The sequence below is a fragment of the Neodiprion fabricii genome, chromosome 4 (assembly GCF_021155785.1).
Source record: "Neodiprion fabricii isolate iyNeoFabr1 chromosome 4, iyNeoFabr1.1, whole genome shotgun sequence".
NCBI lineage: Eukaryota > Metazoa > Arthropoda > Insecta > Hymenoptera > Diprionidae > Neodiprion > Neodiprion fabricii.
The window spans coordinates 6,617,319-6,642,434 of NC_060242.1; the positions used below are offsets into that span (position 1 = coordinate 6,617,319).

At 36.0% G+C, this 25,116-nt stretch overlaps 1 protein-coding gene across 4 annotated transcripts in view; it reads right to left on the minus strand.

Moving 5' to 3' along the window:
• The window catches only part of LOC124181531 (amphiphysin), a 40,113-nt gene extending 15,751 nt beyond the window's left edge, over window positions 1–24,362 (minus strand). For 2 of the 4 annotated variants that reach the window (XM_046568180.1, XM_046568179.1), the window contains exon 1: window positions 24,101–24,362. In XM_046568180.1, the coding sequence (XP_046424136.1) occupies window positions 24,101–24,169 (69 nt within the window). In that variant the 5' untranslated portion in view covers window positions 24,170–24,362. The remainder of the gene's footprint in view (window positions 1–24,100) is intronic. The other 2 variants (XM_046568177.1, XM_046568175.1) reach the window with 1 other exon arrangement.
• Window positions 24,363–25,116: the final 754 nt, after the last annotated feature.

The window sequence follows — 25,116 nt, forward strand, 5'->3', positions numbered from 1 at the left end:
CGAATCTGAAGTTAGACGATCATAATTTCTAAATCCAAGATGGCGGATGTAAAATCGAAAAAAAAAAACAACTATAAAAATTCGATGATTCTGACCAAAACTTGTTACTTGGGGGTTTTTCGGGTAGCTGATCACGAATCTGAAGTCTGAAGTTGATCGTTTCTAAATCCAATATGGCGGATCCAATATGGCGGACGTAAAATGGAAAAAAAACAGCAATCTATATTACATGATTCTGACCAAAACTTGTTACTTGGGGGTTTTTGGGGTAGCTGATCACTAATCTGAAGTTGGAATTTGATAATTTCTGAATCCAAGATGGCGGACCCAATATGGCGGACGTAAAATCGAAAAAAAACAATTATAAAAATTCTATGATTCAGGCCAAAACTTGTCACTTGGGGGTTTTTCGGGTAGCTGATCACGAATCCGAAGTCGGAATTTAATCATTTCTAAATCCAAAATGCCGGATGCAATATCGCGGACGTAGAATGTAAAAAAAAAGAAAAAAACAACTATAAAGTTTCCATGATTCTGGCCAAAACTTGTTACTCGGGGGTTTTTGGGATCGCACATCGCAAATCTGAGTTCATATAATTTACATATACATATATATATACTTCTGAAAGAGTGGCCTAGTATTATTCCCGACTCGATGATTCGTGCCAAAGATATTCTCACCTGAAATTTTTCAGTTGGGACGCCGAGCATCCCACTGTGACTGAAAGGGTTAACGTACCTACAAAAAAGTATCCGCAAAACGTATCACGAAAGTCTAGCCAGCCTATAGAAGTACAGGTATACCAAGTGTAGACCTCCGCAGCTTATAATCTGGCTTCGTTCCCTCTGTTACTTGTATTGCGTAGAGGTTATCCACCGCCTGCAGGTGTAACTTAAACATACAGTCTCGTCTCCGTTTGAGTGTGCAAGTTACTGTCGCTCCGTGGGTATATGACCTACATGCTGCGTGATCAATGAGGCGCGCCTACAAGGTATTTCATCTGTAATCCCACTTTACAAACAAACTTAGAAACTTGATACGATAACGTAGTCCTCGATTGGATTTTTTTTTTTTTTTCAAAGTACTTTTTTTTTAAAAAAAAAATTCATTTTCATTTCCTCCACAGATTTTCAAACCACTTCTGCACATTGTTTGAAAAAAATTTGTAAATTTTTGCCATTTTTTTTTTTTTTTTTAACGCGAGACGTTACGCGAGTACTCAACGAACGTCCGATTCTCATAGTTTTGAACTTTTTTTTTTACGAAATTTCTTTCAGCAATTTTCCCAACTCCGAAACGGTACCCCCTAAATTTTTCACACTCTTTTTATTCAATTGGTTGATTATTTGTAAATATTGAGATGGACTTTAAAAGAGACGTATTGAAAAATTCTCAAAAATCTGTGAGGGGTTGATTTTGTTTTTTTTTTGTTTTTTTTTTTTTACACTTAATTTTTTTGATGAACTAAAACATTGTTTAAACGGTCTAAGAATTCCTAAAAAATTCTCAAAACTTTTATTTTTCACTCGGAACATTTCCAGATCGGTTGCATTGTGAAGTTGATGGGGAAAAAAAAAAAAAAAAAAATTGATTGTGACAAAAAATCGCCGCATAATGGAACCGGAAAATCTCTGATCTAATATGCTAAATATAGATATATATATTAGATCAGACATTTTTTTACCTCAGTGCTTTATTATTCTAAATTGTAATACGATGTGAGCCTAAAAAAAAAATGTTTAAAAATTGAATAAAACAAATATTTGATCAACCAACTCTGCACGATGGGCGATAATGAATGCTCATAATGTTTCAAGATAACCGTGTTATACCCGCAACGTTTGTCTTGGATATCTAAAAGGTTGCCCTACTTTCATGATTTAGGATCGTATAACCGTATTAACCATTATTATACCCCATGACCATTACACCTGCAAAATAAACAAAAATACAAAACCCTAGAATTATATAAACTAAACTTTATATATCGAACCCTCGTTTCGGATTTTTTGAAAATTGTTAAAAATTTAGTAAATTCGTTGAATTTCACTGTGCAGTTGACGAATCAATTTTTTTTTTTTTCTTTCTTATAGTATTCAGTTCAATGTTACTGTCATTTTATTTGTTGATCGTCAGCAATATCGATGTAATGTGGAAAAATTTAATAAGAATTGTTTCAATAAATTCGTAACAGACAATTAATATTTCCGAATAAAACAAGCCATCGTAGCGTAAAATCGAATGAATCTGCTGGATTCTGAACAATTTTCAAACGATTTCATACGAAGCATCGATATCCAAGCTTTCGTTGTTTGTACAGATTCTACTCGATTGTTTGAGTCAAAAATAATGTTCGAACACGACTCGATCGAATCGGTAAAAATTAATCTATTAAATCGTAGTTTTTTTTTTTTCTTAAACGTAGCGTTTGAAACCAAAGTTTCGTAATTTTGATACGTAGTCGTAATAACGGAAAGATTTTTAGACAGTTTACAGTTTAATTAGAAATATTTTTCAATTTCGTGTCAAAAAATATTCATTCATCTTTAACTTATTACACCAAATAGGTACTTAAGTAAAAAAAAAAAAAGGTAAATAAAAGAATGATAGTAATTGATACTCTAATCACATAAAAATTCATATCTCACTGCGTCGTTCTCGCGCGAGTAAAAAAAACCTAAAAACCAATCCCGTGGAAAAATAATCGATTATATTTTATCATTCTTACGGCATCCAGCATGTGTGAAAAAAAAATAAATAAATAAATAAATAAATAAATAAATGACGCGTGCATCGATAATTTGTGCTTGTTTTACAAACACACGCGTATAAATATGTATAAATAATTTCAAGAGAAAAGGAATGAAAAAGCAACGAAAGTCCGTATCTGCTGTAGAGTCACACACTGTCCGTACAGATGGTGTTACAAATATATATATATATATATATATATGTATAAGAAAACGAGACTATTTACGACTCATTACCAGCTATTCTGTACCCCGTATTCCCCGCCTCGCTTCACCTACATCTCGACATCTCGTGGATGTTCGCGCGTCTCGGAGCACCTGTTTTTCCTCTTTTTCCCTCCCTTATACCATCACCCTGGTGTACATTTATACGTATGCACGGCGTTTAACCGAGTCTAATTATTCTCCTCTTCTACTCGCGTGCACAGCGCAATGCTGACCTTTTCCTTCATCCTTGATTCATTCCCCTTTAAACTCTCAATGGCCGTTTTAACTTTATAACGCACCTTCTCTATTTGTACGTTTAAACGGTTTTTAATTTTTTTTTTTTTTTTTCCCCCACCATTTTTCGTCTCTCTCTCTATCTATCTATCTCTGTCTGTCTCGCTTCATTTTTGAAACGCATCGCGTTGTATAATTACGAATGCTTGTGAAAGGAAGTAGAAAAAAGTAAATGAATAAAAAAAAACTGACAAAAACGAGAGAGAAGAATTCCAATTGTCGTAGTTTATAAAGAACCGCACGACTATAAAACTTAATGCAACTTTTTCCGGCTCTGTGAACTTTTCAAGGCATATTCAACCAACTTTTATGGTCGTTTAAATATGACCGGAATCACAAGAAAGTCTAGCGCAATTGTACAGTATTCAGTATAATCATAGTTGTAAACACTAAATTTTATGACCATTCCAACAATAATCTGTATGGTGTAGATATTTACCGGATAAATTTTTGCTCTTAAATAACTCGCTGATGTCACTTCATCGCTGTGCATAAAAAAAAACAGTGAGAAAAATATATATATATATTACTAGTAACTGTATCGAAAAAGTGTAGTAAGATATTATACGTCTTATACGTTTGCGTGTAAAAAACTAATTTTCACTCTCTACTCGAAACGGTATTTTTCAGTTACGGTATAGAAAAATAAAAAAAAATAATAATAAAGGTGGAAATAGTTAACGAATATCAAATAACTGTATTCGTACCGAAAAGTTAATCGATGAGTGAAAATAAGCCCGAAAACATTAAAACGGGATCAAAATCAGCAAAGTTAGAAAATTTCTAACATTCTAATCGTAAAATCTTTTGTCTTCAACGATACCTGTTTTACTCAATTTTTCTAGTTACTACGACAAACGAAAACTTTCTCAATGTTTAAAACCACGTGCTGTGTGATTAATCGAGTTTTTCGATTGACCGTTTTTTCGTTTATAACAATGTTATAAATGTCGTAACAATGTTACAATTGTTATAAATGTCGTGCATTTCGTTACTCACTATTGTACTTTTCACGAACGTACCGCGATTGTCCCTAAAATTCTATATTTTATTGTACTCTTGTGTACGGGGAAAAGGAAATATTGCAATAAAATTTCTTTCAGTGTGCGCGAAATTGCAAGTTATACGACAGCGCCTCGGCAACTGCAGTAGGAGTGATGATCTACCCTCAGGAACTTTGTTAGTCAGTTCCTTTCTATCTCTCGCTACGACGGTTGATGAGCTTCAACAACGCGTGCACTACTCGAAAGGAACGAAGAGTACAAGAAGAGAGGCGACACCTAAAGCTCCGTCACCTTATCGCCGGGACAACCTAAAGGCCGCAGTCTGTCCGCACCAGGCTCACAATCTATTTGCTCAACTGTCGAACAATAGGAGACGCTAAAGTACCGTCCGTGAATGCAGGAGTCGACAACCTTAACGTGCAGGACTGTCGCTCAATTTCAGTACACTGAAGAGCCGATCTAAATTTTTTTATATCGGCGTTTTTCCTCAACGATATCGCTATAAATACAAGTTATGTGGTTTCAGGAGAGGATGGACCTGGTATACAATGTACCCGTTATCGTTACTTATCGTTAGGTGAAGATAGAGAGGTATAGAGTGGCAGAGCTGATGTTGGACGGTCGCAGTCAGGATTCTCTGGAAGTTCGGTTGGACGTGATAAAGCAGGAATGTAAAGCCGTTGCGTTTGAATACTCAACTCCTGCGAAACCGTTCGAAAATTGAAAAAAAGTTGTTAATAAATTGCTTAAACAAATCTCTGGTGACATTTTTTCATTTCAAGTAAAATGAATTCATTGTTTTTTTTTTTTGAATACCTGATAGGTTTAACATTATACCGAAAAAGTTTCAGAGGCATGGAACGAATAGTTTCGTAAATAGAGCGTTAGAAAATTTTGGCAAACGGAATTATTGAAAATCGTCGAAAATTCCGAAAAAAATTCATAGGTACTCAGAAGCATCAATGAATTCATATCACATGAAATACAAAGAATTCACTATAGATTTGCTGCACAAATTTTTGTTCAAACAATTTATCAACAACTCGTTGGCATTATTATTATTATTATGAAAAAAGAATCATCTTATCAACTATATTACGATTGATTTTTTTTTTTTTTGAAATTTTTATCTCATCGAAAAGCGTTCGATATTCTCACCAACTCTCACTTGAAGTCTATATTTCGTCCGATATTATTACCGCTAACGCGTAATTTCATTCTTAAATGGAATGAATTTTCGACAAGACTGTTAGTTTTTTTTTTTTTTTTTAGTAAAACCGCACAAGTTTGTCAAACATTTTTTTTCAACACGCAACAAGGAACGATGTCGTCTACTTTCCTCGATAATCAACTTACGTGTCTATAAATTCCTATTCCACCTCTGAGACCCGGAAGTCGCGACCGCGAGCAGCTGGTGTCCAGAATGTATGCTGGTTGCATTGCTCGAGAAACGGATTCGCTTGTGTGTGAAAAGAGAGCGATCAGCTTTAAACGGAATCGCGAGGAATCCCTATCACGAGTCTGTCTCTCTTGCTCTGGTAGAGTACAGGTGGATAGTAGAAACGTTCGTGTACGTGGCGTGTTCAGTCAAGTGCCGTGCCACTCCTTTCCGCACGCGTTTCATTTGCCTCACTCTGAGCAAGTAAGTGCAGGTTGAACCGTACGTGCAAACAATGAGGTTTGACAAAGCTACTCGTGACCATGGAATTCGACCAGACTTGTCATTAATGTACGAGAATATAAGAGACGTTCCACGCCTCTCCGGCAACAACTCGGTGATTTCAAAACCTTGACCATAATCTTGGATTTTACCAATATCCATACAACTTCTTACGCCATTCTCATAACTCCACGCGTATTATACAGTTATTACATATTTTACGTAATAAAAACGCACTCGCCGTTTTTTTTCGCACGCTTTTCTCTCTCTCTCTCTTTCTTTCTCTCCTTTTCGAATTCATTTGTAATTTTTGAAGTGGTGGTATTTTTTTTTTTTGTTTTGTTTTGCGTTTGTTTTCAGGGAGGGTCGACATTTTTCGATGGGTTAATTACTATGCGAAAAATGGCGTACACTGATTACAATTACAAAGATGTCAGATTGATTACAATGATTACAGCGAGATTGGAAATATCGCAACAAGATTGCAAAGGTTTATGGAAACGATTGCGGAGGAGTTTGCAGGGATTGCGAAAAATTGCAAGGATTACAAAAAAAAAAAAAATTACAATAATTGTAAGGATCGCAAAATATTATCGGGTTTAGAGGAGAATTGCAAAATATTATACAAACGATTACGGAGATTGCAAGGGTTGCAAAAAAAAAATTACACAAAATGCAAACGGTAAAAAAGATTACAGGGATTACGGGAAATATACAGAGATTACAAAAACTAACCGGAGATTACAGATATTACCTGAGATTACATAGAGATCGCAAAAAGATAACAACAGAGAATACACGGGATACGATGAAATACAGATTAAAAAGATTACCGTAAGATTACAAAATATTACAAACGATTACAAAAACTGTAAGGATTACAAAAAAAAATTACACCAAATGCAAAGGGTAGAACACATCACAGGTATTACGGGAAATATACAGGTATTACAAAGCCTACCAGAGATTACAAATATTACCCGAGATTACATGGAGATCGCAAAAAGATAACGACAGGAGAATACAAAAGATTACAAGAGTGACAACGTTGAATGACGATGACGACGATGATGAAATCCCTTCGAAATTTTTTTCCCTCGCTATTGTTATTGTACAGGCATTACAATAAAATGGAAATAAATTGAGCAAGAAATAGAGAAAAATGTAATATTACATGTTATCTACCGCTAACATCATCCTGCGTGTTAAAAAACCGGGTGTCACGAGTAACGAATGATGAATGAAATGCGATCCGTAAGAAGCATTGCAGTCTCCGCAAAAATTGTTTTCGTCTTTTCTTTCTTTCTTTTTTTTTTTTTTTTTACCAGCAACAATATAACACGTGAGCCAACGTTAACACGACGTGTAACAACAGACGTAACGCAGCAATTAATACGACGATTGCCTACCAGATGTCTGCATATATTATACCGTACATGTATATTAATTACGTATACTGTAATATGTAACATATTCTTCCACATGGAAAGACACGTGATTTGTACTGTTAAACGGTCGAGTCAACGCGCCGTCGTCGACGAAGGTCGTTGTAATTATCTATTTATTAGCGTACCTACCTATATAGCAACGTGTATCGTCAGCGTTACATCTAGGTAGACGTATAATAATTCTTTCTTCCCGTGTGGTGCGAGCACACATACCTGTCATTCTTTACTTACAGACACGCAAACACGCGTACACAGACTGCGTAAGTTACGTACATCACCGAACATAATTATTTCCATCCTACTTCTGGACCATTGGCAACCGCCACACCTATCTTCCTGCATTTTATCGTAGCTTCTGTATTTACGTACGTCTGTATGACGAATTCGCGTGCGTGTACCTCTGTCCTATTCAGAGACGCCAGGTGAAAACTGCGTGAACGATTCCGAAACTGCATTATGCCCGCGAACCTTTACGCAGGCATTTGTGAATTACATACACGACGTACGTCGTTGTGTTTTACATCAAGCCGCACTTTTATGTATAGCGAGACAATCTCTTGGAACTTGAAAATCAATCGCGCATGCGCCGAGTAATTCGATCTCATTGGTCGGCGAAATATTCCCGCGGCGATATTCTTGTCCGCGACGCAGGCGAGCCAACCTACGCAAAATGTGTACGTTTGAATTTTCAAAGAGCGTGAGCGTTAAGTTCCGACCGTTCTTTGAAGAATCGACTCTCCGACCCGACAACAAATGCTTCCCAAACCTTTCCGAGTCGCTGCCTCGATTATTTGAGATCCTAACCTCGAAAATTCGCATCAACTGCATCGCCGTGAGAAACAGTTTGACAGCTGAAAACTCGGGATGGCCAGCCTGCGCGAACGGCCGATAAAACTCGCGCATGCGCGGTTGATTTTCAAGTTTCAAGAGATATTCCCGGTATATATAAGTACGATCGTTCCAGAATCGTGATTGCATGACATAATTTTCTGCCTATAGATCTATGAAAATATCCAATTTTATTTGATCGAGGTTATATACATGGATATAAATTATAAGTTGTTGTGAAAGTCTGCCTTATACGTAGAATAAAATTTAATTAAAAAATTTATAACGATAAAGGTATAACAATCCTCATGATTTTATATTTTGGAATAATATACTTTGACATTTCTCAATTTTTAAATGGTATGAAACGGATTTGCGCGTCAATTTTCTACATTTTTACGTTTAATATTCGATAAATAAATAAAAAAATACCAAAAGGCATAAATTTTCATCGAGGGTGTAAATGAAACGGAATTCTCTCCACGGGAATTCGACAATTAACAATTGACGAAAATTTGGAATAACACAATATTTCCATATTGATAAAATGGATCACGCAGACAATTATAGGTAACAGAGAAATAGGAGAAAAAAAATTTTCCAAAAATTCTCTTCCTTTATCCGTTTTTCAATAAATGTATCGTACAGTAGGCCTAACAACTTTTCGACTCCATCTTTTTCCATCAGTATTCCGTCAGCGTATCGTGAAATATATTCATAAAATATTCCTATCGCAGATATTTGTCTTTAGACAGAAATAGTCTCGTTTGATTTCCTCGCTGGTATACATAACAGAGATCAGAATGTTAGCGAGATAGCAGCTATCGTCAACTAGTGTACAATGCTTTTATTAAATAATCGCACCTTCGCACATATATATATATATATATATATATATATATATATAATCCTATACAGTAACAAAGATGGCGGATTGTACGAATCGCTTGCACATATAAATCGCACAAATCAACGGCAAAACATCACAGTTGGATAAATAATAGAGTACGATAAAAATAACGATAAGATTAATAACAATGAAAATAATAGAAAAAATTCATTCGTTTCATCGCATAAATAATTTCCACGTATTGCACTGCATAAATACGAATCTAAATAGTAAGAAATTTTTAAGGACAAAGCAAAGCTCGAGGACGTTTCCATGATCTCAAGGATTTCCAGGACTATCCGACGCCGTGTAGAAATGCTTTAAAAAAAAAAAAAAAACTACCCGTCATAAGAAGAAGGTTTCAAAGCCTGACGAGCACATTAACAAACGTAATACCTGTACCGTATATTATTACGTGCCGCTGCATATCCGAGACAGGAACTATCGTATCAAACTAATGGACAGCGAAACCGCACAACCGGAGATAAACTGTTGCGTGGACCACCTACACGTTTGTGCAATTATTATTATTATTATTATTATTATTATTATTATTATTATCATTTTTATTGTTACTACACAGTGAAAGAAATTTTTAGTTTCGGTTACCGCTCGGTCCTCAACTATTTTCATTTTTTACCACAATCGAAAAATCTAGTTCTAGGTAGAAAATGAAAATTAGTTGCTATTCTTTCTCGTTACGATCGCTGTTTCTATATTTTCTTGCAATTGTTGCGAAAATTTAACGCTTTTGCAAGAATAAATTTGACGTTAAAGCCTCGTTTGACTAAAAAGGTAGAGTAAACCTCAGAAACTGATGTTGCGTTGCAGTTACCAAAAAAGGATCGACGGTAGCGCAAAATTTTTCTAGTTACTACAACAAAATGAAATTTTTCTCAGTGTAACAATAACCCGCGACGTGTCGAACCTATAACGCAAGTATAAATACGTAAAGGTGTTACGTGCAGAGGGATTGTGACGCGCACAGGTAGAACATGTGCATCCGTATTACGAATATCACTATATCAAGTGTCGAGAGATAATCAGGCATGACTAATGCTGCCAGCTATATCATGTACATCGTACGTTATACGCGTATGAAAATTATGCGACAATTTAATGCATGGATATGGGTCAGGTGATAGATCCAAATGGAAGTGAACAAGGTTCCTGCTTATCTCGAAAGTCCCGACGATGCGACAACGATTCAGGCCAAATTCACGGTGTGAATAGAGGGGTTTTTTAGTCAATTTCTTCTTTCTTTTTTTCTATACAGAAACAGAGGAGAAAAATTCTACCGTAAGATATTTTTTTTTTAAAACAACAAATCAATCAAACTATCCGGTACAATAATTATTAATCCAATACTGAGGCGAGTTGATTTGTTTTTTTTTTTTTTCTTCCCCCTCTACATAATATCGTTTGTTTCTTTGTACAATGAAACGAGGATATTTTGAAAAATACAAAAACAGACGATACTGGAATTACAAACATGTCTATGCGTCGATGTTGACTTTACAACGACTTCGGAAGGGGTCAATTTGTCAAAAAATTTATAGAAGACACACTTTTCCGCAGAGTGTTCAATTTCCTATAAAAATACGTACGGGTCGTTTGGATTTTTTCATCGGTTTGTGAGGTACAAAATTCTCAAAAAAAAAAAAAGAGGAAAAAAAATTTCCTACGCTATTTAACTGAAAAATAGAAATCGGCGATGAGCGATCTCTAAATATTAATACTAAGAGGTCCGCTTTTGACGGGCATCTTTTTTCACCCCCTGGAAAAAGTGTTTGAGAGGTGATTTTGAAAAAAAAAATAAATAAAAACAACAATCGTCGATCTTTTCGAACCAGTCTGAGATATATATATATATATATATATATATAATATATGTGTATATATCCCGGGGAGTTGGTTTCGCGCAGGCTGCAGATTACAGCGGCTCTAGGCCTAGAGAATACTAGACAGAACCCCTGGGCCCGGTCTAGGAACTGGATACTCGCTCAGAATAGAAAAGGCAAACGTTGCAGCGGCAGCGAAATACGTCGTCGACTACGACGATGAGGGTGCAGCAACTAGGTCGCCTGGTATACGAGTTTGCGACACCATTTCACGCTTTTCCCGTCTTTGGCTAGACCGCTGCTCTGGGAAGCGGGAATTACGCACGTATAACAGTCCGATGCTTGGGTCTGACCAGAATTCGCCTCCTTCGTCGCGACGTCGGAAGAGGTTGACAAACCCGACATCTCGTCTTTTTTTTTTTTTTTTTTTTTTTAAATTCTCTTTTCATTACAGCGCTATAAAATTGGAAAACCGATTCAAAAATTTCTTGAAAAATTGTTTAACTTTCCACGACTTTCGATCACGTATAATTTTTCCCGTACACAGGGACAACTTTTTATTTATTTTTTTTTTTTATTCTTTCGTTCAAACCGATATATAACCGTACATAAGTGCGTGATAATTTTTCCTGCATTTATCGATCCTTCAAACTGTGAACCGATAATTTTGTCCTCTCATTGAATTAAGTATGTCGTACTAATCGATGTTTAGATCGATATTCTTTCTCTCGACTTTCGAGTTGTTTTATTTTTCGTTTTTTTTTTTTTTAGCCTTCTTCGATGTTGTCCCTTTCTTCTTCATTTTTCCACGCCACGTATCAATCCTCCGACACAGTGGGTCAGCAGGGCAGGAGGTCGTTGTCGCAAAGTCACGACGCGTCCACTTGAAAATACCACCATCACCATCTGTAATACGTTTTCTATCTACCACGCGAAGTAGCGATAGCTTTATTACAGGTATATCGTAGATTTGTAAACGACGTTGACACAAATAACCGGTTATAGGTGGATATAATAAGAATTGGAAATTTACGAGAGATTAAGTTTTCGCAATTTGGTATAGAATTTTAAACAAATTTCTTGAAAAAAAAAAGAAGTAATCGCACGTATGATGCATAATATGCGATAATTAGGTATGTTCGATGAAAAATAAGGAGACAGATACTTTTCAAACGATTTTCGAGTCAAGAAAATGTGATGTAGAGAATAACTTGTGGTCTCTAAATTCCTGAAGATTATTAACATATTACAGTGTGTATGATTTTATATTTCGAAATTGCGGATTCAAGTATATTATATTATCATATATACATGTACGTATTATTTTGAAAATCAATTCGACACAAACCAATCGACTTCTGTAGTTATAATTTTGAAAATCTGTTTCTGATAATCACAATTGTTGCCGAAAATTGATTATCAGAAATCGGTGAAAGGGCAGAAAAAAAAAATAAATTTGTAATTTGAGTAGATATTCATCTTTTTAGGTACCTTTAAGTTGTCCTACGTTTTCTATCGTGAAATTCGTCATAATTGTTGCCAAACAATTATATACTTGCGTGTGTATCACGTGTTATACATTAAAAATAAGACGAGAGACGAATACGTTTACCAAGTTTTCCCCACCGGCGGCAAATAAAAAAAAAAAAAAAAAATAAAACTCAGAACGCGGTACATTTTTTTCTCAATTTGCGGACAAAATAAATAACCGATCGCGATGTGCGAATCAAGGGGGACAAAAAAAAGAGAACAATATTAATAACATCAACCAGAAGCTTGTAAAACGACTTTCGAAAATTATGAGAGATGAATGTAAAGTGAAAAATTTCTCCTCAATATCACGTATCAGCGTTTTGTACGTATATATATATTAGACTGGGCCAAAAAAAGTGACTATTTTTTTTTGAAAAATATATTTTATATTATTATAGAATTAATCGAGAATTAATCGAGAATTAATCAAGAATTAATCAAGAAATTATATCAATTTATTAAGCTTAATTACTCGGAAACGGCTTGTCTGACAAAAATCTATAATCATACCTTTTTTGTAGGGAATTTAATTTTATAAAGGGATAAGTGAACATAAATTTTTTCACTTCAATATTTCGACAGTTCTGACGTAAAACATCAAATTATTACTAAAAATCAAAAATAGCGATGATAGACCTGTTAAAGTTAATATTAAGGGCTTAAAATTTCATGAAATTTTTTTTTGCCATCCTGAATGATATTCTCAATATATTTTTCAAAAAAAAAAAATAGTCAATTTTTTTGGCCCAGTCTAATATACATACACATATACGTATAAAAGTGAATCAATTTGATCCGCAATTTTTCCCCACTTTTTGATGATCGTGATTTAACGATGTAAAAGCGTTCAAAAAAAAAAAAAAAAAAAAAAAACCAATTTTCTTTCCAACGATTTAAAAAGTAAAAAATGATTTCAAATAAGAAAAGAGAAAGGAATAGGGAAAAATTGCGGCTCGCCTTTGTATGTATGTCATGTATAAGTATAAATGATACTATGAGGCGGTGGTTGAGGAAAAATGGGCCCGTCGAACGATTCTTGCCCGAGGCTGTGACTGGGCCAAGGTTGCTATCCTCGGAACCATCGCCGCGGATTCCGCACGACATCTCCGAAGAATCATGTCCCGGGGTCATTGTCCTCCGAGCGATTTTACTCGAATGAAATTTCGAATAACTGTGCGATAGCCTAGCTTCGGTTTCTAGTTTTTCAACTTTAGGAAACGTATATACGGTGTTCGTTGAGGTTAGTTGTCGCAAGGTGGACAAAAACCCAGATTTTGGGGGACTTTTCTTTATAAATATATATATATATATATATATATATATATATATATATAATGTATAATGTTTCAGTGCATAAATGAAATCACACGATAAACAATTTTTTTATTTCTGCAAGTGCGCTGCTACAGTTTTTTCGTCCATCACTTGTTCACGATAATCCACGAACGAGTTCGTTTTAAGATCAATCTTTCATTTTCAAATTTTTTTAATACTTAACGAACACGTATAACCTGAAAATACAAGCTTTCACCTTTCTTGAGAAAACAACAATGTTAAAACCTTTCGAGGCACGCATTATTGTATCGTATATGAATTATTGGTTTTTGGGGTTGCTGATTACGAATCTGAAATCAGATTTCAAACATTCGAGATGGCGGATCCGATATTGCGGAGGAAAATTACGAATTCAATCAAATGCGGTCAAAAAACTCTACGCAACGGTTTTCGGGGTCGCTGATTAGATTCGCCGTTCTGAATTTTCAAAAACTAATCTCAGATTCGTAATCAGCGACCCCAAAAACCCCTAGATAGAATTTTTTCGGCCATATTGGATCCGCCATCTTGAATTTTTTAAATCCGATTTCTGATTCGTAATCAACGACCCCAAAAACTTGTGATTTGTGTAAGATATATTTTTTATTCACTTCTCGAAATGATGAAAAATACAATAAAATAATACTTTACTTTAAAACACATTTCCTTGTATTTATAACTTACTGATCACTGAACTACATCGATAAAAAATTGCGAGTTACTGTGTTATTTTACTTTCTTCACCATACCAGGGAAATAATTTTCTATAAAAACTTGATCCAATTATTGATTTGAAAGCAAATTTTCTCAAATTTTCCATTCTTTTTACACCTTTTTGACCAGACTGTACCGCGCCTGACACACATCCTTGTTAAAACAACGTGTAGTACAGGCCACGATGCCTAAAAAACACGTTCATATATAACGACGTAAGTGAGTCAATATTGTTGCGGGCTGCATAACTTTGGGAAGTTTCGACAGATTTTATAACCCCTTGTGTAACATTTATCGGACACATATGGCGATCAGGAATTCAGGGCACGTATACAATACACTCGGTTCTCAACTATTTTCATTTTTTTACCACAATCGAAAAATCTAGTTCTAGGTAGAAAATGAAAATTAGTTTGTGGTAAAAATTGAAGATATTTAAGGACCGAGCGGTAACCGGAACTAAAAATTTCCCTCAGTGTAGCGGCGGTAGAAAAAATTGTAAGAAAAAAAGGAGGAGGAAGGTGACGGAGCGGTAATTAGTGAATACATAAGTGGGCTGGAAGGCTAGACGAGGTAAGCGAGGGGAAAAAAAAAGAGAGAAGGAGAAAGAGAAATGGAGAGAAAGAGAGATGAGGCCGTTGGAAGTATCTGCGGTCGTTTAGGAAGAATAAGAAGAAGAAAAAGAAGAAGACGAGAGAGAGAGAGAGAGAGAGGAGAGAGAAGAGATCAAGGGTCTGGATTTGTCGTGCGAGCCATTGCGACTCGTATAAATATATCGTCCATGCTGGACACTAGCCAATACCCATGCCACACGAGGATGAAGTTAGCAACGTTATCGTAACGATGCATGTTTAGGAAAAATCGCCAATTCGCATCTTTGTGACTTTTCGAAATTTACTGCACAATGGCGTTGAAATTACGAATTAATTCTGAAAAGCTGACTCCTCGAAAGTCATCTTAAAATTGCTGAATGTTAACGTATGTGAGAAATTTATACAAGTTACGGTTTCCGGCCAGTCTTTGAGTATAATATTTTCCCTTTCCACTGTAACTGAAAAACAAACGTATGGCTCTCGGTAGAGAATGAAAATATTAGTTTTGTGGGATTAAATAGTCCCAATTTTTTTAGACATAGCCGCTGGTTTTAGATCTTCGTACCAAGCTGTGAGAACAGAAATATGATGTAACGAAAATATGAAAGTGCTACCGAAGTTCAGGGAGTTGTATTTACAATTAGTTTGAACAATGTTCCCTAGGAACGATTTTTTTGTTTTTTTTTTTATTTCTAACTTTAGTTACAATAGCATAATTGTCAGGGTAATAGCAGCGAAAAGGTTAAATCATTTCCGCAATGAAACAGTCGCATTGTTTAAAAGGTTTTAGCAAATTAGGGCTTATTTTGATCGTAGCAAATGTGTTTAGTGAAATCATTACGAGTAATGAATAGTAAACCAATGCCTATGCAAAAAAAATAAAAAAATATTCAAACGTGATGCAAAATCTGATTTTGCAGGTTTGTAAAGAATTCATTAACGAAGAAAATGATTCCTTGTTCGTTGAAATCTGTCAAACGATGGGATGTTTTAATTCTGGAAATGATTCGATTAATATAGAATTGCATCAGTCGTCGATAACTATGCTATTAATGGTTTTTCAATTTTTTTTTTTTCTTTCTTCTGTGCTAATTGTAAGAGAATATCGTTTTGAATTAAATTGAACTCCATCAACTCTAATTAAACTTTTAAACCTTTGTGTAAATCATATTTCTGTCTTAACAACGTCACTCTTTGACTTGACAAAGACATTTGATGTTGCTGCAGCCAGAAAATGTAGTATCGACAAGCACATGATCATTACACTACGAAATTCTCTTCTAGATTTTTGACGACAGATTAGAAACGATTGTTCTATACTATAATGTATACAGTGTGAATTGCTAACAACAAAATGATCCGTCGTCTGTTCCGATTTAACGCGCATGCGCTAAAATCCAAGAGCAATTGTTTGCCAGGGTGACCAACCGTCATAAGTTTAGACGACGATTCGCCGCGATGTATGTAACCTCAAAATTTTTTACAACTATCGGTGTCGAACACAACAACCAGTAACAACTGTTCAATTTTTTTTCAGGTTACGTTCGTGACGGTTGGTTGCCCTGGCAAACAACTGCTCTCGGATTTTAGCGCATGCGCGTTAAATTGTTGCAGACGACGAACCATTCTGTCGTTAGCGATTCGCTCTGTATAGAGTGATCCTTAAAAGGGTCATTCTTGAATTTTGACTGTCTCAATCCCCAAATCGGCTCTAAATAATTCAAAAATGTACCAAACGGATTTCGACGAAATTTGATAGAGGGAGGTTTCTTGGGTCGCTGATTACGAATCTGAACTCGGAATTTCGAAATTCAAAATGGCGGATGCAATAAGCCAAGACCAAGTGACATGGCGGATGTTTGTTCGCCATTTTGAATTTCGAAATTTCGAGTTCAGATTCGCAATCAGTAACGCAGGAAATCTTCCTGTACATAAAATTTCATCGGAATTCGTTTGGTAGATTTAATGTTCCCTTCAAAAGGGTCAAATGAGAAAATCAATCGTCTTTCGGGCGTGGATTAGAATTGAGATAAAAATGTGAAAAAAATCAGGGAATTATTTTTAAATTATTTCAAGCCGATTTGGGGGAGGGATGAAACATTCAAAATTCAAAAATCACCTTTTTGAGGACTACCCTTAATTGTACATAATTTACTTTGAAGCGTGGAAGAAAAAATAGACAAGTTGTTACGTCACCAGACGTCATCCACGCAGTTATGTACGTACACCTATGATATATATATATATATATACTCGCGTTTAACTCGCGTTTTTCCCAGCAGTCGAGGAAAAAAAAAGAAAAAGAAAAAAAAAAAACTTTAAAAAGAAAAGAAGCACATAAATTTTCAACCGGTAAAATAAGAGAGGATGAAAACATGTGTCGACATCTGTGCTTTCGTCCAAGAATATCAACGTGCACGTTAAGCCGCGGCTATGCTGTGAAATTTGTTATGTATATTTATTTTTCGTCAGTTTTCATGAAAATACAGAAGTCACGGTATTTGTGCCGATAATGCAACGTGCATTTTATACACGATGCGTTATTCCAACGAATATAACACGTACTACGGCATATTTTTCAGCGGAAAAGCAAGATGATAAAAAGAGAAGCTGGTGCGGGTGACAAGAAGGTTGGGAGTAAAGGAATTATTATACGATTCCATGGACGCTGCAGACGCGACGCAGAGTCGAAAAAAGTGTCACAAAATCTGACAGCTGCCAGCAGCTGTTGGGAGCGTATCCGCGTTTTGGGAATGTTGTTTGTCCAAAAATCGTTCCTACCATTTTTGTTGAAAAATTGTTGAAAATTCGGTAGAGTTGTTCAATTTCATTTCAAGACGGTCGGTTTCATTCACAATACTATATTCTGAAAATAAAATTTTTATATTGATTGGGATCAATAGTAGAAAGTATTGAATCAATTCGTAAAAAATAAAAAAAATAAAACAAAATATCTGTTACAGCGACTTTGAAGAAAATAATTTTGACGTGGATAAAATGAAATAAAATCTGTGAGCTTTTGATAAATATATCTAAGCGATTTGAAGCCAAGCATCGATATCCAATTTTTTTGTTACCATTCAATTACTTTTTAATTTTGCACTTTTCGACATATCTCGTAATTCGTAACAATAGGAATGAAATAATTGGTTAAAAAATAATACTCGACGTAAGATTCGCGCATCTCGTAATAATAGAATCGACAAAAACAGCGTGGCGGCAATTTTGTTCAAATAAAATTCCCCGACGTTTTCCCACGAAACTTGCGCGCAATATTGAACAACTTTTACGACGAAAAGCGTCCCTTGAATGTATAAATTTATATCTAAAAATCACATATCATCACTTGGCTTCGGACAAATAATAAGAAATCGAACAATACTATTTCCAAAAATTATCTCAACGGAATTAACGAAGCATAGCTGAAGTCTGAGAACGATTTGTAAAAATAAAAGTACGTTTTTCTCCAAAACGTTCCGTCACGATTATCCGACTTTTTCCGACAGTAGAAATTCCCAGATTTTCCCGCAATTCCGCCACCCTGACAAAGTATCAATTTTCAGCGATCCAGCCCTACCTCCTTGATTTCCACGACATCGAATTCGAGTGCAAATTATCGCAAATATTTGCTCGAGCAATTATCGTTGTTCCACAAAATCACGCGCGGATCGAGGTAACGTCGAAGAGGTTTTGAGATTGCGAGGAACCGCGTTGCCCGGGATTACGACGAGAATAGTAACAGGTAGGCGAGAGAAAGAGAGAGAGAGAGAAAGAGAGAGAGAGAGAGAGAAAGAGAAAATTGAAGCGAAGCACAGAAACATCGCGCCTCCTCCTCTTTGCCGGCTCTTTAGCTTCGACTGCAATTCACAATCAGAATGAACCTCCGTCTAATCGCACAATGCCCAGGAATGATAACGTTTGCTGTCGCTCCGATTCGTCGAAGAGCCGGAAACGGCCCGACGATAATAATTAATTTCATTGCCAGACGGATAACTTTGCTAATAAATTACACGAAGAAAAGCGATGAAACGAAATTTCCGATAATTCGTTGCTTGGTCTTTCTTATTAAATTTTATACACCTATTATTAAATCTCATACTTTTTTTTTTTTTTTCTCTAACACAGGATCATTATTTCCTTCGATCTAAATGACCGAGTAAATTTTATCGAGATTAATTAATTGTTGTCTTACGATCCGTAACTCACCTTACTTATTGATTTAATTCCACCGTTCAATTCCACGCGTGACTGGCAAATCATTTTTCTCCGTCCGTGTATACTTGGTACGAAATTTATATTTATAAAAATTTTCCACATTTTTTTTACAATTTTTTTTTTCTACCACGCAGTCTTCTCGAAAGGTCTCGCAGTCACTTTAAAATCATTTTCTTCTACTGTTTCTTCGAGATTTAAACACCTCGGAAATGATCGATCGAATGTAAAACCGTCTGAATTCGTCGAATCTAATCCGTTATTTAAATATTAAGAAATAATAATCAATACTGTTATTTATTTCGAAATTGATACTGATATCACTACTATTCATCATCGGATTGTTTTTATATAAAAAATAGATCGTGAACGGACTTCGGAAATTGACAAAATTATTATACGCAATATCATCAACGTAAACTAAAATTTACAAAGAAATAAATATAAAAAATAAATTAGAAACAAATTATCGCTTGGGTGTATAAATTTTTTTTTCAAAACAAGTAACGCGATTTTCATTTAAATATGCAGAAACTGAGCAAAACTCATGGTATGAATTGAATATTACTGAAAACCGCAACAATAATCAAATGAAACCGTTAGCAACACCCCGTAGATATAAATAAAAGTTAGCAGCTTGCAATTGAAGTTTTTCTGAAAATTTCCAAGATATTTTATTTAACGCGAAGAAACTTTCAATGGTCTAGCTAGACATTCGGACGGTTTAGAGCTTCAGCTTTATAACATATAAGCCAACGACGTGCGCAACTAGAGAAACCCTAGCAATCACTATTATGGTGATGTAAATTATGTTTAAAATGTCCACTAAACAATTCTACGGACGATACGTAATTTTATTTTTATATGCAAGATTGTGAAAACAGAATTCCGATACATTGAATATCATACGCCGATCGTTTTACTTTATAAAAGGAGTGTGACAATGTCGATTATGCACAAAAAACGAAAACAACAGTATTCAATAATTCATATTCACAATAGGAGAACAACAACGTATTGAAAACTGTCCGTATAATAAATTGTAAATAATTGATCACTGGTTGTGTAAGTAAGATGCACAACAGCTGATGTATCGTAAATGTCATACCTGTTATTATACGTACGGATAGAATACATGGACGTATGTATATTGTACACTTTATCGACATTTACAAGTGCAGGCTGTGTTACAGCTGAATTGGAGAAAAAATTATAAACAATAATATTTAATTGCAGTGTACGATTCAGTGTCATTGTGGGCCTGAAAGATAGCAATGGGTAAAAAAAAAAAAAAAAAAAAAAAAGAACCGAATCTAATCACGCGAGAATAATATGTCACCAAATATTGAAGTTTATACTAAAAACTAATTGCATTGAATACGGAAAATTGTGAAATTAATGAACTAAAACAAGTAATAAATAAGTAAACGAATAACAAACACCGAGTACAGCTGGTACGTATTAATGAAAGATATTGAAAGTGTGAAAAGAATAATGTCAAACATCGTATTGTTTCAAAGTCGAAATGGATTGAGAGACGAATTTTTTTTAAAAACACTACGCGAGGAATAACAATTTTTCTCCTACTACAGGATAAGAATGTAAAATATTTTCGACTCGCGAACGATATTCCAGTGACAAGAACAAAGAAAAAAAAAACGACAGAAAGGAAATTATAAAATTTGACCCGACAACCGTGATTCTCGTGACTAGAATTATTAAGCTAGCAGCGAAAGTTTAGCAACGAAACGTGTCAAGTTTATAAGAAATAGAAAAATACGGTATTAGTATCAGGGTTTCAAGGTATTTCACAAAATTTTCATTCACGGTTTTCGATACCTTATTCGAACGAAGATTGGAACGTTTGGCTGATAATTCTGGCCGCTAGCTTCAGCCACGAAATATTTTTTACATCTTTTTTTTTTTTTTTTTGTTTCTTCTTCGAGAAGGGAGAGAGGAGCTAAACGATCTTAATACCCTAAACGTCGACTGTGAACTACGTACACGTGTGTAAAGTCATCACATGCGGGTGTTAAGAGGAATGCATGTGAAAGGCAGGCACCCAGAGATACGTATGATGTCTATAATAATACCGACTTCTTCGTTTATTCAAGGCTTTGAAGAAGAAGAAGAAGAAGAAGAAGAAGAAGAAGAAGATGAAGAAGAAGCGGCCGGTCACTCTCTGACCGCGGGAATCTCAACGATGCAGCGATGCAAGCAGCAACGTCGAGCAACGTGGCGTATAGTAGAGTGTAGACCGGTTCTACAAGATAACCAACCAACCAACCAACCACCTACCTACCTACCTACCTACCTACCTACCTACCTACCTACCTACATACGTCCTCTTGCTGCCAGATCCGATCCGATCCGAACCGAACACCAAACGAATGAACGAAGCAGCAAAACACCTACGAATTACCGTACGCGGCGGATCGCGGTCCGTAGAAGGATTGAGAGAGAGAGAGAGAGAGAGAGAGAGAAGGGCTGGACGTCAGGCGGAAGCGAGAGAGAAGAAAATTGTCTAAAGAGGCCGAGGAAAATCGTGACCCTCAAAAATCTCTCCGGACGTGGGAGGAGGAATTAAAGGGACCGTGATTACATTAGTCGTCGTCGCGATCCATATTCGGTGATAGACGAACGAAAAAATATGTGTGTGTTTGTGTATATATATATAATATATATATTCCGAGATAAAGACACCAAATTCGAACGACGCTGAAGTTAGTAACGAAAGGTTGTAATAAGAAGACCGAAAAAGTTGAATTTACTTTCTTATTAACTAAAAGTTGAAAAGTTGAAATATATATATTGAAGTTGATAACGTTATCGTATTGATTCGTGCTGAGGAAAGACGGTTATTTCTGCGATTTTCGAGGATTCTGAAATTCGTTAAATCGTAATAAAACGAAAAACACACACGCGTATTTTCAAATCATATTTCCTTACAAAATCATTGTAAAATTAAGAAAATATTGTGTTTTTTTTTTTTTTTGGCACCATTGCTTCGCTATCGATAAACGTTACTAATTTGAACCTCGTGAATTAACAGAATCTTAGTTGTTTACTAAATTTCAGGTGATCCTACAGTAGCAAAATAACGATATTATTTTTTTCAATACGGATAATTTCAACAACTCGACAAACTTAAGCACGACAAATTCGAACGATTCTGGTTGCTGGGTTGAGTTGACGTTGTTCCGAGAACGGGAACGGAATTTGGATATAACATACATATTTGATATATTTTTTAAGACACCTTGCGTACTCCGACAACACAACTTTCCGCTGCGAGCGTATCGGTTGTGATAACGGGAATATTATGCCGACGTTAGGGTCAAACTTGAGAAGGTAGGAGACGAAACCCGATGGACGGAGAGATGGGAAAACCGAAGATACGTGCCCACGTTCCGCATGCCTTTCACCGATGCAACGGGATCATCATGGGAGGAAGGTAAAGGAGGGATGGAGGAAGAGATATGAGAGGATAGGAAAAGGGAGAAGGATTTTCCACTTTTCCTTACAATAGTTTACGATAAATTACTCCTTCATCCTTCTTTTAAACTACGAACGATGAGAGAATATCAAACGGTTTCTCGATGTCACGTGCGCACCTACCGATTGTCATCATTCTGGAATCGATGTCAGACAGACTTTGACCTTTGGTTAATAAACCGACTATGCAGCCGGCGGTTATCAGATCCTGGGTGCAATGTGTGTGTGTGTGTATATATATATATATATATATATATATACATGTAAAGACGACGCTGTGGGCGCAGCAACGGCATAATAACCAGCGTTTCGTGCTGTACCGATTGCATAATGTGTAATTGTCGTTTCAAACGAAGGTGCAGGAACAGTCCAGCGTATAACACCGCGGATATATTGTTGTGCGTGTTTGGCTAATTGCGTAACATGAGGACCGAACGAATGGCGTTTTGAATTAAAGCCGGCTTGAGTTACGGTTTAAATAAACGATGACAAATAGAGGAAACGACGAGACAGGGGAGTAAAAAAAAAATTTTTTTTTAGGAAAATTTAATGTAATCCGTTCTTTATTTTCCAACGTTATTTTATCGCAGAATGGTATTGAAGTAGATATTTCAAGAGGGTGTAATAAAAACCTGAAACGCGAAACTACGAGCTCGATCAATTCTTATACATCTACCCTACATTTGGGTGAAATTCTTGTATTTACATACGTATTGCACACCTCGGTTGAATTATCATTGAAAACACGTTGCCTCTGCCCAACCAGCTGATTAAACACCGTGTAACAATACGCGCAACGCAACGTGCGCAATATTGTAAAGCAATTCGGTCTGGTAAATCTTTGTATGACGTTAAAATTCTCTCAACGATAGTAATAATAAAACACGTCCAGCACAGTAATAGAGATAAGAATCGATTATCTCTGTACATTTTAAACATCAGGGAACGACGTTGAGGATTTTTTTTTTAAGCCGCCTCTGTTAACGAGTCGTGTGACGGGAATTAATGATGAATATGCGGGGAAGGCGCGCGTAGAAACGAAGTGCAGCATAACTAAATACTTATATACATATATATATATATATATATATATATAACTGCTGCTGTCTGCCGCAGCGTACGATCAGGTGGCTGCATATACGGCCCGAATGCAACGTATTCACTGTCATCGATATAGCGTCGTATGGGAGTTTATGGGGGGACGTGTCCGAGAAGCGATGTGCGGTAATAATTCAATCCCGTCGTCGTTTTATCGAGTATCGATGTTGAGAACCGTACGGACGTGAGAAATAAAGATTTCTGTATGTCATAACTCACCTTTTCCTTGGCTCTGCCAGCGTGTTTTTGCACTGTTTTCGCGATCAACGCACCCTTACTTTCTGCCATATTTATAGTTGTGTATTATTATTATTATATATCCCCGGTGAGGAACAGGATACCGATATATGTGTAGACGTATTAATAATAAATAAATTTAAAAAAAAAAAAAATAACAACAACAACAACAATAACAACAACAACCTCCTATAAGGATCACAAACTGAACTCGACTGGTCCTATCCCACCAATCCGCGACCCAAGTGCACTGACGGAAGTATCAAGAAATACTGGAAATGAAGGTAGCGCGGGACGGCCATATTGGTTAGTCACTATTCTTGACGCCAGGGTGCGCCACACGCTATTGCTTGACCCTCTCGCTCCCTCTATGCGTTGAGTCATCTGCGAGGTCAGCCACGCGGGAAATTTGAATCGTGGAGGCAGCGACTGGTTCCTAAATTGCTAGCCCTGGGTTATTTTGCATGTTGAGGGGAGAATTTAATAACGGTTAGCTCTGTGCAAATTTTTGTGACCAAGTACTCCGTGGGTAGGTGGGGATCGATGGGCCGGGAGCCGTAAGAAGCCATGTTAGCGATCCGGTAGCTTCTTTATCGGTGAAAGCCGTTGACACGCAATCCCATAAGCACACAAAACCCATTAGGGTAACCCTTCGGTGTTTAACTGTATTCAGTTAACGTTTTTCGTTACGATTTTACCGGATCAGGAGCGGGTTTTGGGGGTAATAGCAGTTTCATGTATTATTAACCGAGTACTAACTGCGCCAGTAAGAGAAGTTCTTCGTTACCAACAACTATTGCGTGCAGACGTTGGAATGACATTGGTAATGAACCGTCGACATTTTGAGATTAAAAAATGAGACATTCAGCAGAAAAAATATTCATTTCAGTGATATGTACGCAGAAATTATGCAATAGAAACACGAATGTCAATCAAATGTACGCATGTGTATCGTTGATATTCATCTGGATAAATTGAATACTTTATAAGCGATAGTA